Below are 14160 nucleotides of genomic sequence, written 5' to 3'. Positions count from 1 at the left end.
ATTCTAAGCCAAGAAACTAACTTGGGGGAAAAATGGCTCTTAACCAATGGAACCCCTTAATTGCCTGGTAGAAACAAATACAGAAGTTCTCTACAGAGCCTGACCAGGCGGTGCCACAGTGAATAGAGCATTGCACTGGAACATGGAAGACCCAGGTTTGAAACCCAAAGGTTGCCGGCTTGAGTGCAGACTCATCCAGATTGAGCTCAGGCTCATCTGGCTTGAGTGCAGGCTCAACAGCTTGAGTGTGGGGTCACTTGCTTGAGCGTAGAATCATAGACATGACCCATGGTCATTGGCTTGAGCCCAAAGGTCCAAAGGTCCCTGGCTTGAAGCCCAAGATTGCTGGCTTGAGCCCAAGGTCACTGGCTTGAGCAAGGGGTCACTCAGTCTGCTCTAGCCCCCTACCCCCGGTCAAGGCACATATGAGAAAGCAATCAACAAACAACTAAGATGCCACAACAAAAAAATTGATGCTTCTCATCCCTATCCCTCCCTGTCTGACTGCTGTCTTTCCCTATTTGTTCCTCTCTCTGACTCTCTCTGTCTCTGTCAAAAAAACAAAAAAACAAAAACGTTCTCTGCAGAAATCTTTACACACAGTACAGGGTGCCTAGGATCTTTGGAGCATGTTAAAGAAGCAGCTCTAGCTGAGTATAAACTCATGATTAACAATTAGAAAACACATAGAGCCTGACTAGGTGGTGGCACAGTGGATAGAGCGTCAGACTAGGATGCGGAGGACCCAGGTTCGAGACCTGGAGGTTGCCAACTTGAGCATGGGCTCAATTGGTTTGAGCAAAGGTCACCAGCTTGGACCCAAAGTCGCTGGCTTGAGCAAAAGGTTACTCAGTCTGCTGAAGGCCCATGGTCAAGGCACATATGAGAAAACAATCAATGAACAACTAAGGTGGCACAACAAAAAACTGATGATTGATGCTTCTCATCTCTCTCTGTTCCCGTCTGTCTGTCCCTGTCTATCCCTCTCTCTGACTCTGTCTCTGTAAAAAAAAAAAAAAAAGAAAAGAAAACACATAGAGAAATGATTGCTCTAGAGCAGGGGTCTCAAACTCGTGGCCCACGGACCGCATGCGGCCCGCCGAACAATTTTGTGCAGCCCGCAGACTAATCCACGAAGTTCAAAATATTTTGGATAAAATTAAGTAAGCCTAGGGGCCTACTTGTATTTTTCATTTCTCTAGCATCCTAGCTAGATATTAGCTTAGTTAACAGCTGTTGTGATGCGAACTACAGTTTCTGGTCGTTTTGTGACACTGAGTAAACTGCATGTACGATTGTGCTTGTTGTACTGATTTTTTTTTGTTTTCAACTGCAGTGAGAAAAGTGTTGCATAACAGTTGCCTTTTGCAGACTTAGTGCAGCCCGCAGAAGGGCTGTGATCTTGCTCTGCGGCCCACATGCTGAGTTGAGTTTGAGACCCCTGCTCTAGAGCAGTGGTAGTCAACCTGGTCCCTACCGCCCACTAGTAGGCGTTCCAGCTTTCATGATGGGCGGTAGCAGAGCAACCAAAGTATAAATAAAAAGATAGATTTAACTATAGTAAGTTGTTTTATAAAGATTTATTCTGCCGAACTTAGTGAACATCTGACATAAAGTACTTGTAAGTAATTATTATTATATGCTTTAACTTGCTGTAACTCTGCTTTATAAATTTTATAAAGTAAAGTTACTTCCCTACTTTATAAATCACCATTACTGTGGAACCAGTGGGCAGTTAGAAAATTTTACTACTAACAGAGATACAAAAGTGGGCGGTAGGTATAAAAAGGTTGACTACCCTTGCTCTAGGCAGGGATCTCAAACTCGTTGCCATGCGGCCCGCCCACCAATTTTGTGCGGCCCGCAGACTAATCAAACTTCGTGGATTAATCTGTGGGCCAGTCTGCGGGCCGCACAAAATTGGTGGGCAGGCCGCATGCGGCCCGCAGCTGCGAGTTTGAGACCTCTGCTCTAGAGAGTCAGAAAACATAACAGAAGAATCCACAAGGACAATTTGAAAGATACAACCTAACAAGTGCATTTTAAATAATTAAAGAGATTTTTTAAGGCATAAAAATTATAATAAAAGATTAAGGCTATCAAAAAAGTGAATTTGAAACAGAACCAAATGGAATATCTAGACATTTAAGAAAACATGCTTATCAAAATCAAAGGTGTAGTTTATGTCTCAGAAACTAGTTAGATACAAGTAAACAGAGAGTTAGTGAACTGAACTATAGAGCTAAGGAAACTAGCTTAGAATATACTGCTGAGAAATAGAAACCTGAAAAGTGAATGTATTCACTTTTGATCACACTATAAACAGAAGGACTTTATACTATTATGATATACCCACTAAGAAATAGAAGAGTGCACCAGATTTTTCACACAGTTAGGTTTGTGCAGCAGGTATCATTTTATTTGGCTCTATGTACCATGTGAAAGTATTTGGGTTAGTTTCCATGCAGTTTAGATGGACCCTAGCAGGCTCAATCCTGGCATCACAGATGTATATATTAAAAGACCAGCCAACCTTACAGCTGTTGTCAAGCTGTTTGCCTGTATAGTTAGGCTAGAAATTAAACAGGAAGGATTGAAAAGGCATCCTTAAACCAGGCAAGACCAAGAACTAGAGAAACCATTGTGAAATGATTACCACAATCCAGCTAATTAATATATCACCTCACGTAGTTACACTTTGTGTGTGGTTGTGGGTGTGAGTGTGTGTGTCTGTGTGTGTGTGGTGAGAGCACTTCAACTTCATTAGCAGATGTCAACTACTATATTTTCCCATGTATAAGATGCTCCCATGTATAAGATGCACTTTAATTTGGGGGCCTGAAATTTGAAAAAAAAAATGTATTACATAAAGTTATTGAACTCAGGTTTTATTCATCATAAAATTCATACAACTCCTCATCACTGTCAAAACTCCCATCCATTAGCTTGTCCTCATCTGTGTCTGATGATGAATTACTGTCTTCAACAGTGAGCGCAAAAACAAGTGCAAAAAAGTGGGAAATGCAAGTTAAAAAGAATCTACAAACACTGTATAAGGCGCACCAGTTTTTAGACCCAAAATTTTTTTGGGGGGAAATGCATCTTATACATGGGAAAATACGGTATACAGTACAGCATTACTAACTATAGTGACCATAACTTATTTAGCCCACGTAATTACACCTGTGTAACCTTTGACCAACATCAAAATCATATTAGGTAACCATAAAAAGACTACTTGTTTCTTAGTTCACACAATTTTTTTTTTTTTTTTTTTTTTATTTTTCTGAAGCTGGAAACGGGGATAGACAGTCAGACAGACTCCTGCATGCGCCCGACCGGGATTCACCTGGCATGCCCACCAGGGGGCGACGCTCTGCCCACCAGGGGGTGATGCTCTGCCCCTCCAGGGCATTGCTCTGTCGTGACCAGAGCCACTCTAGCGCCTGGGGCAGAGGCCAAGGAGCCATCCCCAGCGCCCAGGCCATCTTTGCTCCAATGGAGCCTCGCTGTGGGAGGGGAAGAGAGAGACAGAGAGGAAGGAGAGGGGGAGAGGTGGAGAAGCAGATGGGCGCTTCTCCTGTATGCCCTGGCCGGGAATCGAACCCGGGACTTCTGCACGCCAGGCTGACGCTCTACCACTGAGCCAACCGGCCAGGGCCAGTTCACACAATTTTTTTAACTAGAAAATCTCTTGAACAAAATAGCTGGTTGTTAATACATTGCACATTAATAATTTCCTTTATACTAAGTAACAGAAAGGCAAAGAACAAACCCAGGCTTGAATAGAAAGATTACTACCATTCCTGATTACATCTGGTTCATCTTGGTTTACTAGTCAAAGACGAGAAGAGATGAGTCGTTTTTTTTCAGTCACACATTTTCATTAATATGTATACATGTAAGGTATTGCAAAATGTTAGTATAGTACTTGTTTATTTTTTTTAAGTAAAACTTTATTCTGTAAATCCAGATGTTAACTAAACTTCATATGGAATTATGCAGACTCAAATTCATACATTTGTTTTCTAATTTGTAATTTAGTAAATATTACTTTTGCTTGTTTCTGGTAACTGTCCTAACTGTCTTATATCTGCTAGATATATTTATATACAGGTTGGGGCAAAAATAGGTTTACTGTTGTTCATATGGAAAATAATACAATAGTTAAATAATAGCACAAAAATAAGCTCTGTGTTTTGGAATTTTTTTATATTTTTAATTTTTTTAATTTTCATATATTGATTTGAGAGAGAGAGGAAGAAAGAGTGAGAGAGAGACATCGATTTGTTGTTCCACTTACTTATGCATTCATTGGTTGATTCTTCTATGTGTCCTGACATGGGATTGACCCTCCAACCTTGGCATATTGAGCCCATACTCTAGCGGCCAGGTAGCTCAATTGGCTAGACTTTTGCAATTGAGCTACCTGGCCAGGGCAAGTTCTTTGTTTTCTGTACTCACAACTGTAAACACACTTTTGCCTCACCCTGTATTGGGATGTCATCGATTGAAGTTGTTTATTGTTATTATTGTTGTTGTTTTTACTGGAGAACAAAAGTGGCAGGCAAATGGAAAATCAACTAATATTGAAAGATTGTATTGTATAAGGCAAGGGAATAATGTAGAATGGTATTGCTGAATTTCAGGAAAAGCTTAATTATGGTAAAAGCGAGATAGGTGATTTTATAGTCAAATATAAGAGCAACTACAATAACAGTATATAATAAAGCTGTTTATAAAATTGGTTAATATATTAACATTAGTTACTTCCTAATCTAAGAAGTAGTTATGGAGCTGGTGGAGTTTATTGGCTTGGTTTTTAAAATAAATGGAGGAAAACCAACCCCAGATTCTGACCACTTCTTCAGTGATATGAGCATAAATATTAATATGAATCCACAGAACCTTTTTACTATTTATTCTAAGAATATTCTATCATTCTTCAGAGGGAGAGGCTGCTCTAGGTGGTGCTGTTGCAGAATACAGAAGAGAAAAGCAAAAGTATGAAGCTTTGAGGAAGCAGCAGGCAAAGAAGGGAACTTCCCGAGAAGACCAGGTAATTTCTCAAACTAAATTTATACGTAATCCATTGCCTTTTCGTCAACTTCAGATGTTATCAATGGAGCCTAATTTGATTGTACATCAGGGGAAGTACTGCCTCTTAGCAACAAAAAAGCAAGTCTTTATATAGGGTAGGGTGACAAGGACCTTGGCCACTCATGCAAAGGTTCAATGATAGAGTTCTTTTTAGATATTGTAGGTGAAAAGCCTAAAACTTTCAGGTTTAAATGTGTATTCCTGTATCAGGCACAGGAACCTCGTGAAGCCACATATTATCAGATACTCAGGTAGAACCTTAATCTGAGTGAATATTATAAAATAGAAAAGTGGTGACTGTAAATGATGAAGTAATCTCTTCTGACCCAGCCTCTCACAAGCTGACTAGCCACCTCCACTGGGAATTGTACATTGCCAGCATATAAGGCATTTGATCTAAGTGACTTCTACAGTAAATATTATTATAAAATTCTGCTTTTTGCAAGTAATTTCTGTATCTTGAAGTAATAATATAGAAAGATTGTCAGAAGTCAAGAACAAAAAGATAGGAAGCTAGTTCAACAATTTGGGAGTCCACCATACACACCACGTAGCCCATGGCACTCAATAAGTCTCCTCAGCAGCCCTTCATGTTGAAAAGCTAAGAGGAGACCAGAATATTTTAATTTTGGTGCTGCCATATATATATATATATATATATATATATATATATATATATATATATATATATATATGAGAACATGCCATTTTAGACATAAATAAAATAGTTAAAATAAAAACATTTAAAAATTCAAGACTGTTTGAATAAAATAATCTAATTAGGAACTGTCCTACAAATGACACCTAATTACTGATAAAGAAGGATCATGCATCAGTACTTAGCATGAAAATAATCATATGGAAAGTTCAAAAAGAAGTCAAGTATAGGAAATTATAATTATAGATAACTAACTTGTACAGTTTTCAAAAGAAATGGAACATCAAATAAAATGAAGAAAAAGTATATTATTAACTTGTTTTAAAATAGTCACACTGTAATGAATATACTACCAAAGATGCTAATGATCATTCTTATTCATGCATTTATTTTTTGCTTCCTAGCAAATAATTATTAAGAACCTACCATATACTAATCACTGTATTTGCTGATAAACAAAGTGGATACATCCTGCCCTCTCTGAGCTATCAGGGAAAAGAGCCAGTTAAACAGTACAGTAATCCCAATAAAAGGAGGTGAGCATTATGACAGCTTCCATGCAGGGAACTATGTAACAATGTAACACTAGGACATCATGGCATGTTTTAAGAATCTGGGAATGTCTCCCTGAGAAAACCATTTGTCAGCTGAACTCTGAAGGTTGAATAGGAGACGTGCAGCTAGACAAAAGGAACAATTGTCTTTAATCCCTTTGCAAAGAACTAAAAGATGTTAAATATGACTAAAACATAAATGAGAAAGAGGGAAATGATACTGGAGAGAGAAACAGAAGCCAGCACATGCAAGATTTACCCGAAGGGCAACGGCAACCATCAAAAGAAGGAAGTATTATGATCTCATTCATAGTTTGAGAAGATCCCTCCAACCTGGCTGCAGGAAAATAGGCTGGACCTGGGGCAGGACTAGAGACACTGAGGCCAGCTGGGAGACTCTTAGGTGTAGACATGCATGCAGTCTCCCAAGGCAGGGACCTTCAACACAAGTTTTCCAAGCTGCGCAGGCTCTAGCTGTGCTGAAGGGCTGTGCTGTAAGTGGTTGCCATTCACCCTTCAGCAGAGGCCTGAAGACCAGTTCCTCATCGATGCCAAATACAAATGCCTCCATGCAGAGATCCTGTCTTCTTCACCCTATATTGTACCCCATTATTTTGTGATGTTTGCCTTTGGAATACAGCTAGAGAAAGCCCTATTTTAAATACAGGAGAAGCTGAGCAAGGCCAAGAGGATGTTTTTTGCTTGTCACAGCCCCCTTCTTTGAGGAAATGCCAGCAGCACATTAACTGGCTCTAGAAACAGACTCCCTTGCCACTTTCAACTCAGGGAAAAACATCCAGGTCTGCGGTAATTTGCTAGGAAGTTTTCAAATTTCATTTCACTAAGAAGTCTCCTTTCTCTTCATTTTTCTTTATACCCTCAGAAGACATTTCCAAGTATACAAAATTCCACCATTACAAATTGATGGGGTTAACTTTTAACAGATAGATAGATACATAGATAGACATGTGCATATGGAGATATATGTTTATATAATATAGGTATATTAGCACACACAGAAATGCATAAAATGCCTTGAAGGATATATACCAAAATGTCAACAATGGATATTTGAGTAGTAGTATAATAGATACTTTTGTTTTGCTTCTTTTTATTTTCTGATATTTCTACAATAAACCTTGTTGTTGTTGTTTTTATTTTAAAGCAAATACAATAAAAGTTTTTGTTTTTTGTTTTGTTCTTTTGTGACAGAGACAGAGAGAGGGACAGATAGGGACAGACAGACAGGAAGGGAGAGAAATGAGAAGCGTCAATTCTTCATTGTAGCACCTTAGTTATTCATTGATTGCCTTCTCATATGTGCCTTGACCAGGGGGCTACAGCAAAGCAAGGGACCCCTTGCTCAAGCCAGAGCCCTTGCAGTTTTGAACCTGGATCCTCTGTGTCCCAGTTCAATGCTCTATCCACTGCACCACGACCTGATCAGGCACAATAAAAGTTTATAAAGAAAAAGGTTTATTTTAATGAATAACGTTTAAAAGCAAGGGATGCATTCTTTATCTGTTAACATTATTTGAAGAGCTTAGTTCTATAATTACTACTCAAGAAATAGATGTAATATCTAAACCCTAACACACCAGGCAGCCCTCAGAATACTTATAAAGATATTCTACAGGAATTTATAGTTTTTCTCTCAAACTCATCTTATTCAGCAGCTATGGTAATGTGCGTATTTTCCTTTAGCTGTTGTCCATATGGGCATTAAGCTTTGCAGAAACATATAAGGCACATTTTGCTACCATTTTTAGTCTTTATTGAGTATAGGTTCTACCAACAAAACTTTAATTTTTTCAGGAACTGTAGTCTCAATGGTATTTGTGCGAGCCCAGCAATTAATTGTGACTCCTTACTCTGTTATTCACATACTGAACTATCACACAACTTTTTCTTATGAAGTGTATTTTAGTACTGAATTCCATGTATCTATATTAATTAGAGACTTGATTTTTATATATGAACATTACTTTATCCTGTTTCCTAATTGCATACTTTTTTTGAACTGTAGAATAAAAACCTTTCTTCTAACTTCTGTTCTCTGCTCATATTCTGAAGCAGACTTAAAAGAACAGCCGGGAGACAATGTGATTGGCAAGTTGTAAGCACTCGTTTCTTCCTGCACAAAGGGTAGGGGGGCCAAACAAGAATCAGAGGAACGATCTTTTTATTTTAAAAAAAATCCTCGACATATCGTCCTTCTTCACAACAGATTGTAACACTTCACATATACGTTTTTTATAACAATGTCAGAGCATAGTTATTGCTTTTTACCAAATTTATCTACTTTTTTTTGGTAGCTATTAATGCTTCAGTTTTTCTGCTCGGGTGACTGCTGCTGCAGTGCACACCTTTTGCATAAGCAGTTTTCTGTGTTCTATATTATTTTTCTACATGTATCCCCAGGGTTGGAATTATTGAACCAAAGGGAATGATCATCTTGAAGTTTCTAATGCAATCTTCTAAAAATACCACACCAGTGTATCCATCTTCCAACAGTGACTGTGTTCATTTATTACACCTTCCCCCAGCATTGATATTTTTACATTTTTATAAATTTGTCCAATGAAAATTACTATTGTTGGTGTTTTGCTTTTGATTTCTACATAGCTTAATGAAGTACCTCCCTGTCTTGTAGACATTGAAATATTAGCTGTTAATAATAAGCACAACATTAAAATTTAAGTGTCTTCTATGTAAGCAAATTTATGGTTCCCCAAGTAAGAAAATAATCATGTATCTCTGAGGTAGAGTATCAGGGCAAAAGCAAATAGGGTAAGGTCAAGGTTTGTGAATATCAATCACCTTTGCAGCTGGAAGGCAGTTTTGTTATTTTCCTTCAAAATTAAGTAATTATCTAAGTGTTTTACATCCTGATAGGATTTTTTTCAAAAAACTGTGTCTCTTCTAAAACGACATTTCTCCCCATCAGAAAATCTAGCAGTCTTATTCTCATTTCAGACCCTCGCGCTGCTGAACCAGTTTAAATCTAAGCTCACGCAAGCAATTGCTGAAACTCCTGAGACCAGCATTTCAGAAATGGAAATAGAAGATGATGAAGGATGGTAAGGGCTTTGATTTCTTTATATTCACTGTGAACAAATCAGCTCAGAGCAGAGATGCTGTTAGGACATCTCCACTGCATCATCCTGGTCTTTCAGACCTGACCTTCACTTGTACCCTCATTGCTATCGGGCCTCAACACCCTTCCCTTCATCCCACTCCAGTAAGCATTTATCGAGTGCTTGCGTGTCCCCAGTGTTGTGCTAGGCAGTACAGAATACATAAGAAATGCAGGACACTCTTCCTTTCCTAAGTAACTTTCTAGTATTGTGGTCAAGATAAGACTCACATTGAACAACTAAAAAACAGCTTTAAAAGATAAAAATTATTAATTTTTTACATTTCCCCACATACATTTTAGAGCTCAGTAATACATTTCATAAACCTACTAAGTTCCTCTTCAAATTTATGGCCTACAGGATCCTAGTAATACATGCATAGTTAACTTATTTTTATCACTGGATATTTTTCAGCTGTTGAGGACACTGATAAGAAATAAAGGAATTAAAGACTTGTATATGTCCTGTGCTTAGCACTTTCTCCTGTACTGGCAAAAAGGGGAAAAAAGGAATAAGAATCGTGCTTTCCGTTATCACACTGTTCTGCCCTTCAGCTGACTCCACAGGTAGTGTATCAGGCTGCCGACACCTGCCTGCCTCCTCCACTGCACGCTGGCACAGGCACATGGCTGCTAGCCAGCCGGTGGGTCACCCCCACACATGACCCCCCCTTGGAGCCTCGGAACTGTCCCATGTGCCATTACCCCATCCCAGGGTCCTCACTCCTCTCTGCCAAACAGCATCTCTTGCCTATTTCAGAAATCTGGTCAATACCCCCATCCTCCTGGAAAGCAATCTGCAAGATTTGTTGAGCAGGGTGGAGAAAGGAGGGCTGGGACACAGATTAAAAAAAGACATGAAAATGCTCATGAAGAAAACATTTAAGCCAGTAAGACTCAGTCGGCAACTGTATATAACTTTAATCGGAAGGGCTGAGGGGAGGATGATTTGAATGGTGAATCCTACCTACCCTAGGACCCTGAAAGTACTTCTGTATTTCTCTATATATAGTTTCTGTATGATTTGGGTTATGATGCCAAATATTTTATGAAACCGTGGATCTCTTTGAATAAGTTTGTATTGCTTATTTACTTATTTATACTTAAATTCTAAGTTGCTTAAAGACAGAAGCTGCCAAAAGTGAAGGTTCAGTGAGTATTGACTGGCCCACAGAAATAGATGCACATTGCATGGCATAAAACCTTCTATTTTTTATATGGCTGTGCAGGTTTAGTTCTATTCTGGATTCCTTGAATGTCTCAAAATATCCTTCAGATGTTTTGGGTTCAGTCACCACACACACAAAAAAAGTGTTTTGCCAAGTCCTCTTCCCCTTGTTTTTGAATCCATATGCATTTTTTAAGGGAATATGATCTGTGTGTTTCTGATTCATTTACACTTAACTCATCAAAAGGATGTTTTGTAAGAGCAGTTTGATGCCCAATAAGTTTTTTTAACCTTTTTATAAGCCATTTAAGTCCTTTTTTATTGAACAGGAAAGTCACCAACAAATTTAAACCCAGAAGTTCCATTTGAAACTCATAACCCACAGGATTCAAATTTATTTTCCACTTGGCAAGACCGTGTAACTTCCCCAGGTTCTTCCTGGACCCTTCGGTTCAGTATTTCCTCATTTTGAATTCCGCATTAGCTTCAGCTATCAATTAGCGTTTTTAAAAATGTAATTCTTGTTTTTGACATGAGTTCACAATACAGTCTCTGTTCTAACCTGCTCATTAGAAAATTAAACAAATAGGAAAACTTCACCAGATAGGGGAGAAATCACTGGTCAGTGATGTTGGCCAGTTCTCAGAGAACAAAAATCAGTGGGAAAGGAGAGGGACACAGGTAAAGGAGCCACCACCATGTCCCCAGTGGATTCATTACTGCTTTTACTTGCAGTCTCCTGCACAGAAAACTCAGGACTCGACGCTGTGTACCTGCACATTTTTTTTTTTGGCATTTGTTTTATCTAACAGCTAAATAAAATACCTATCCAAGGCACTATATAGAATCACATGTCATACCTGGACCCTTATATAATGCCCTTTTATTGCAACATAGACTAGTGAAATTCTGTGAGCTGATAGCCAACAGCAGCATTTCTGTTCATGAATAAACCAGCTCGGATTTATTAAGTCTCTGATGATTCAGATCATCTCTCATAATGTATATTTCACTCAGAAAAGAAGTATTGTATTCAAAATGATTTATAGCAAATATTATGAGTACATGGCATGTGCATGTGTGTTATGCATAAATTACATGGCTCCTAGAGTATTTAGTAGGTCACAGTTGCCGCTTTTCTCAGAAGAGAAAGTCAGCCAGTGCTGTACTACACTGTCAGGGTCTGTTATCTGAGGTAAAATGATTGCTTCTAAGACATTTTTATGTGTCCGCATGAGTGACCACACATTGAGGGATCATTTTCATTTTCTGTCAAGATAGAAACCATTACCAATTTGTTATGTTTTCTTTTCCTTGGCAAACTTTTCTACTCACATTTTTGGCTGGGCTGCTGTATTGGCATAGTAGACGCGGACATTTGGGTACCATTCGGCAGCATTCTATTTTTTATGCAAAAAAGAAGTGGGAGGAGGAAAGAAAGAAAAGAAATATGATTCTATTGTAAACACTATATATGGTGTTTGATAATTATTCCCAGATTTCACTGTCTAACAAAGCATTTAAAGAAGTGTTATTAGTAGATCTAAGCTGAAATGCAGGATAGAAATTGTTCACTCAAAATTACTAGGATTCTTCCCTTTGTTGGGACACATACTGTCAATACTTGGTGGCAGTGATGGGCACCGGATTCTAGTGTAGCAGCAAGGGGCTATTTGCCACTACATTCCTTCTCCCCACAGCATTACACTCTCATATAGAATCTTTCTTCAAGCATGGATTTTATAAAACCGATTAGATACTGGAGTCATCAGCCAAAGGATTCATATGACCATGTGGATGAAGTCCATATGTCATTTCGGGTTTGTTTACATAAAGCTTGGTTAGGTCCCAAAACAGTTCTGAGAGAGCTCAGTCTGACAAGGCGGTCGAGAGACTTATAAAAAAGAAAGCCACCTGCTCCTTATGCAACAGAATCAGCATTCCAAGAACAGAAGAAAAATTAAATCTATGAGAGTATATTGCAGTCCTGTGAACCTTAACTAGTCACTACTATGTTGCACTAAAAATTCTTTCCAGACAGTTAAATGTAAGATTAACCTCAAACCGTACAGCAAATATACATGAAAAATAATGCACAAGGGAGGTCTGTCTGCCTCCCTCCTTCTTCCTCATTCTCCCTCTCCCTCCACCGCTTTCCATTGTATTTACTGTATTCAGTATAATAAAAGTTAGAAATACGCTAACTATTGTGTGGTTGCCTCAAGTCAACATTTTGATATTTTTATTATATAACGAAAATATGTTTACTATAGAAAAACCAGAATAGTGACTCCTCAAAAAAAAGTAAAAATCACCTGTGATCCAAAATTCAATAATAAAAACTGTCAATTTATACACGTATGTACCCCTCCAGATATTTTTATGCATGGACAGAGTTAAGCAGAAATGAGATCATGTAATGCTACAATTTCATAACTTGCTTTTTTCCCTCAGCAATATTGTAGTGAATACTTTTTTTTTTGCTATACTTAAGTTTATGTAATATTTGGTTTTATGGCCATGTAGTATTCCAAAATATGATGAACCACAATTTCATGTTGTTCAACTTCATTTGGATATTAAGGCTCTTCCAGTATTTTTTTTTATACAGAACATTGTAATGAACATCCTTCTATCTTTGTTGTTGCCAATTTCTTCAGGATAAATTTCTAAAACTGGAATTTTTAGTCAATGGGTATGCACGTTAGGCTTGTGCAAAATATTTTCAAATGACTCTCCCAAAATGTCATTCCAATTTATACTCCCAAGTAAATATCATTTTTATGACTTGCTTTTAGGGCTATTAGTAACTCAAGACTTAATTAAGGTACTTTGCAGTGCTTAATGAAAGAGAGTAACATTTGAGGAGAAATTCTTTGCCCTTGCAAACTTTTTAAAAATACAAACAGACTGATTTACTTCTGTTTTTAATAAAACTGGTACAAATTTCAGTGGAATTTTTCTCAAAATCCTCAGCTCTGAGTAAGCTTGTTCATGGTTCTGAAAAACTCTCCTCCGCAGAATAATCCTACAGGTTTTTTGAAGGTGCCTTTTATTATTATATTGAGGAAGTTTTCTTCAACTTCTAGTATGCTGAGAGTTTTTAACATGAATGATTTGAATTTTGTCAAATAATTTTGTGTGATAATTGATATGACCATGTGGTTTTTCTCGTTTGACTTAACAGAGTAAGTAACGCTCACTGATTTTCAGATCCTGAATGGCTCTCCAGCCACATAATAAACCCCACTTGGTCTTGGTGTCTTTTTCTTTTTCTTTTTGCTGAATTAAAATTGCTAAGATTTTGTTGATGATATCTGTGTCTCTGCTCCTGAGGGATACTGCTCTATAGTTTTCTGGTTTTGGTAAGGGTCAGGGTAATGCTGGCCTCATAAAAAGAGGGACGTTTCCTTTTCTATTTTCTGGAAAAAAAAAGGAATTGTATAAAATTGGTGTTATTTCTTCTTTAAATATTTGGTAGACTATGCCAGTGAAATCAGATGAATCTGAAGATTACGTTTTGAGAAAAAAAATTTTAATAGAC

General features: G+C 37.9%; 1 protein-coding gene across 1 annotated transcript in view; it reads left to right on the top strand.

Annotated features, from left to right (window-relative positions):
* The window catches only part of CWC27 (CWC27 spliceosome associated cyclophilin), a 215258-nt gene that overhangs the window by 181259 nt on the left and 19839 nt on the right, over positions 1 to 14160 (top strand). Inside the window, exons 12-13 of the mRNA XM_066253591.1 lie at positions 4950 to 5059; positions 9289 to 9392. Coding sequence (XP_066109688.1) covers positions 4950 to 5059; positions 9289 to 9392 — 214 coding nt within the window. The remainder of the gene's footprint in view (positions 1 to 4949; positions 5060 to 9288; positions 9393 to 14160) is intronic.

This window comes from Saccopteryx bilineata, chromosome 1 (assembly GCF_036850765.1).
Source record: "Saccopteryx bilineata isolate mSacBil1 chromosome 1, mSacBil1_pri_phased_curated, whole genome shotgun sequence".
Taxonomy (NCBI): domain Eukaryota; kingdom Metazoa; phylum Chordata; class Mammalia; order Chiroptera; family Emballonuridae; genus Saccopteryx; species Saccopteryx bilineata.
Note: the sequence above shows the minus strand (reverse complement) of the source record. Positions and strands in the feature narration are given on the sequence as shown.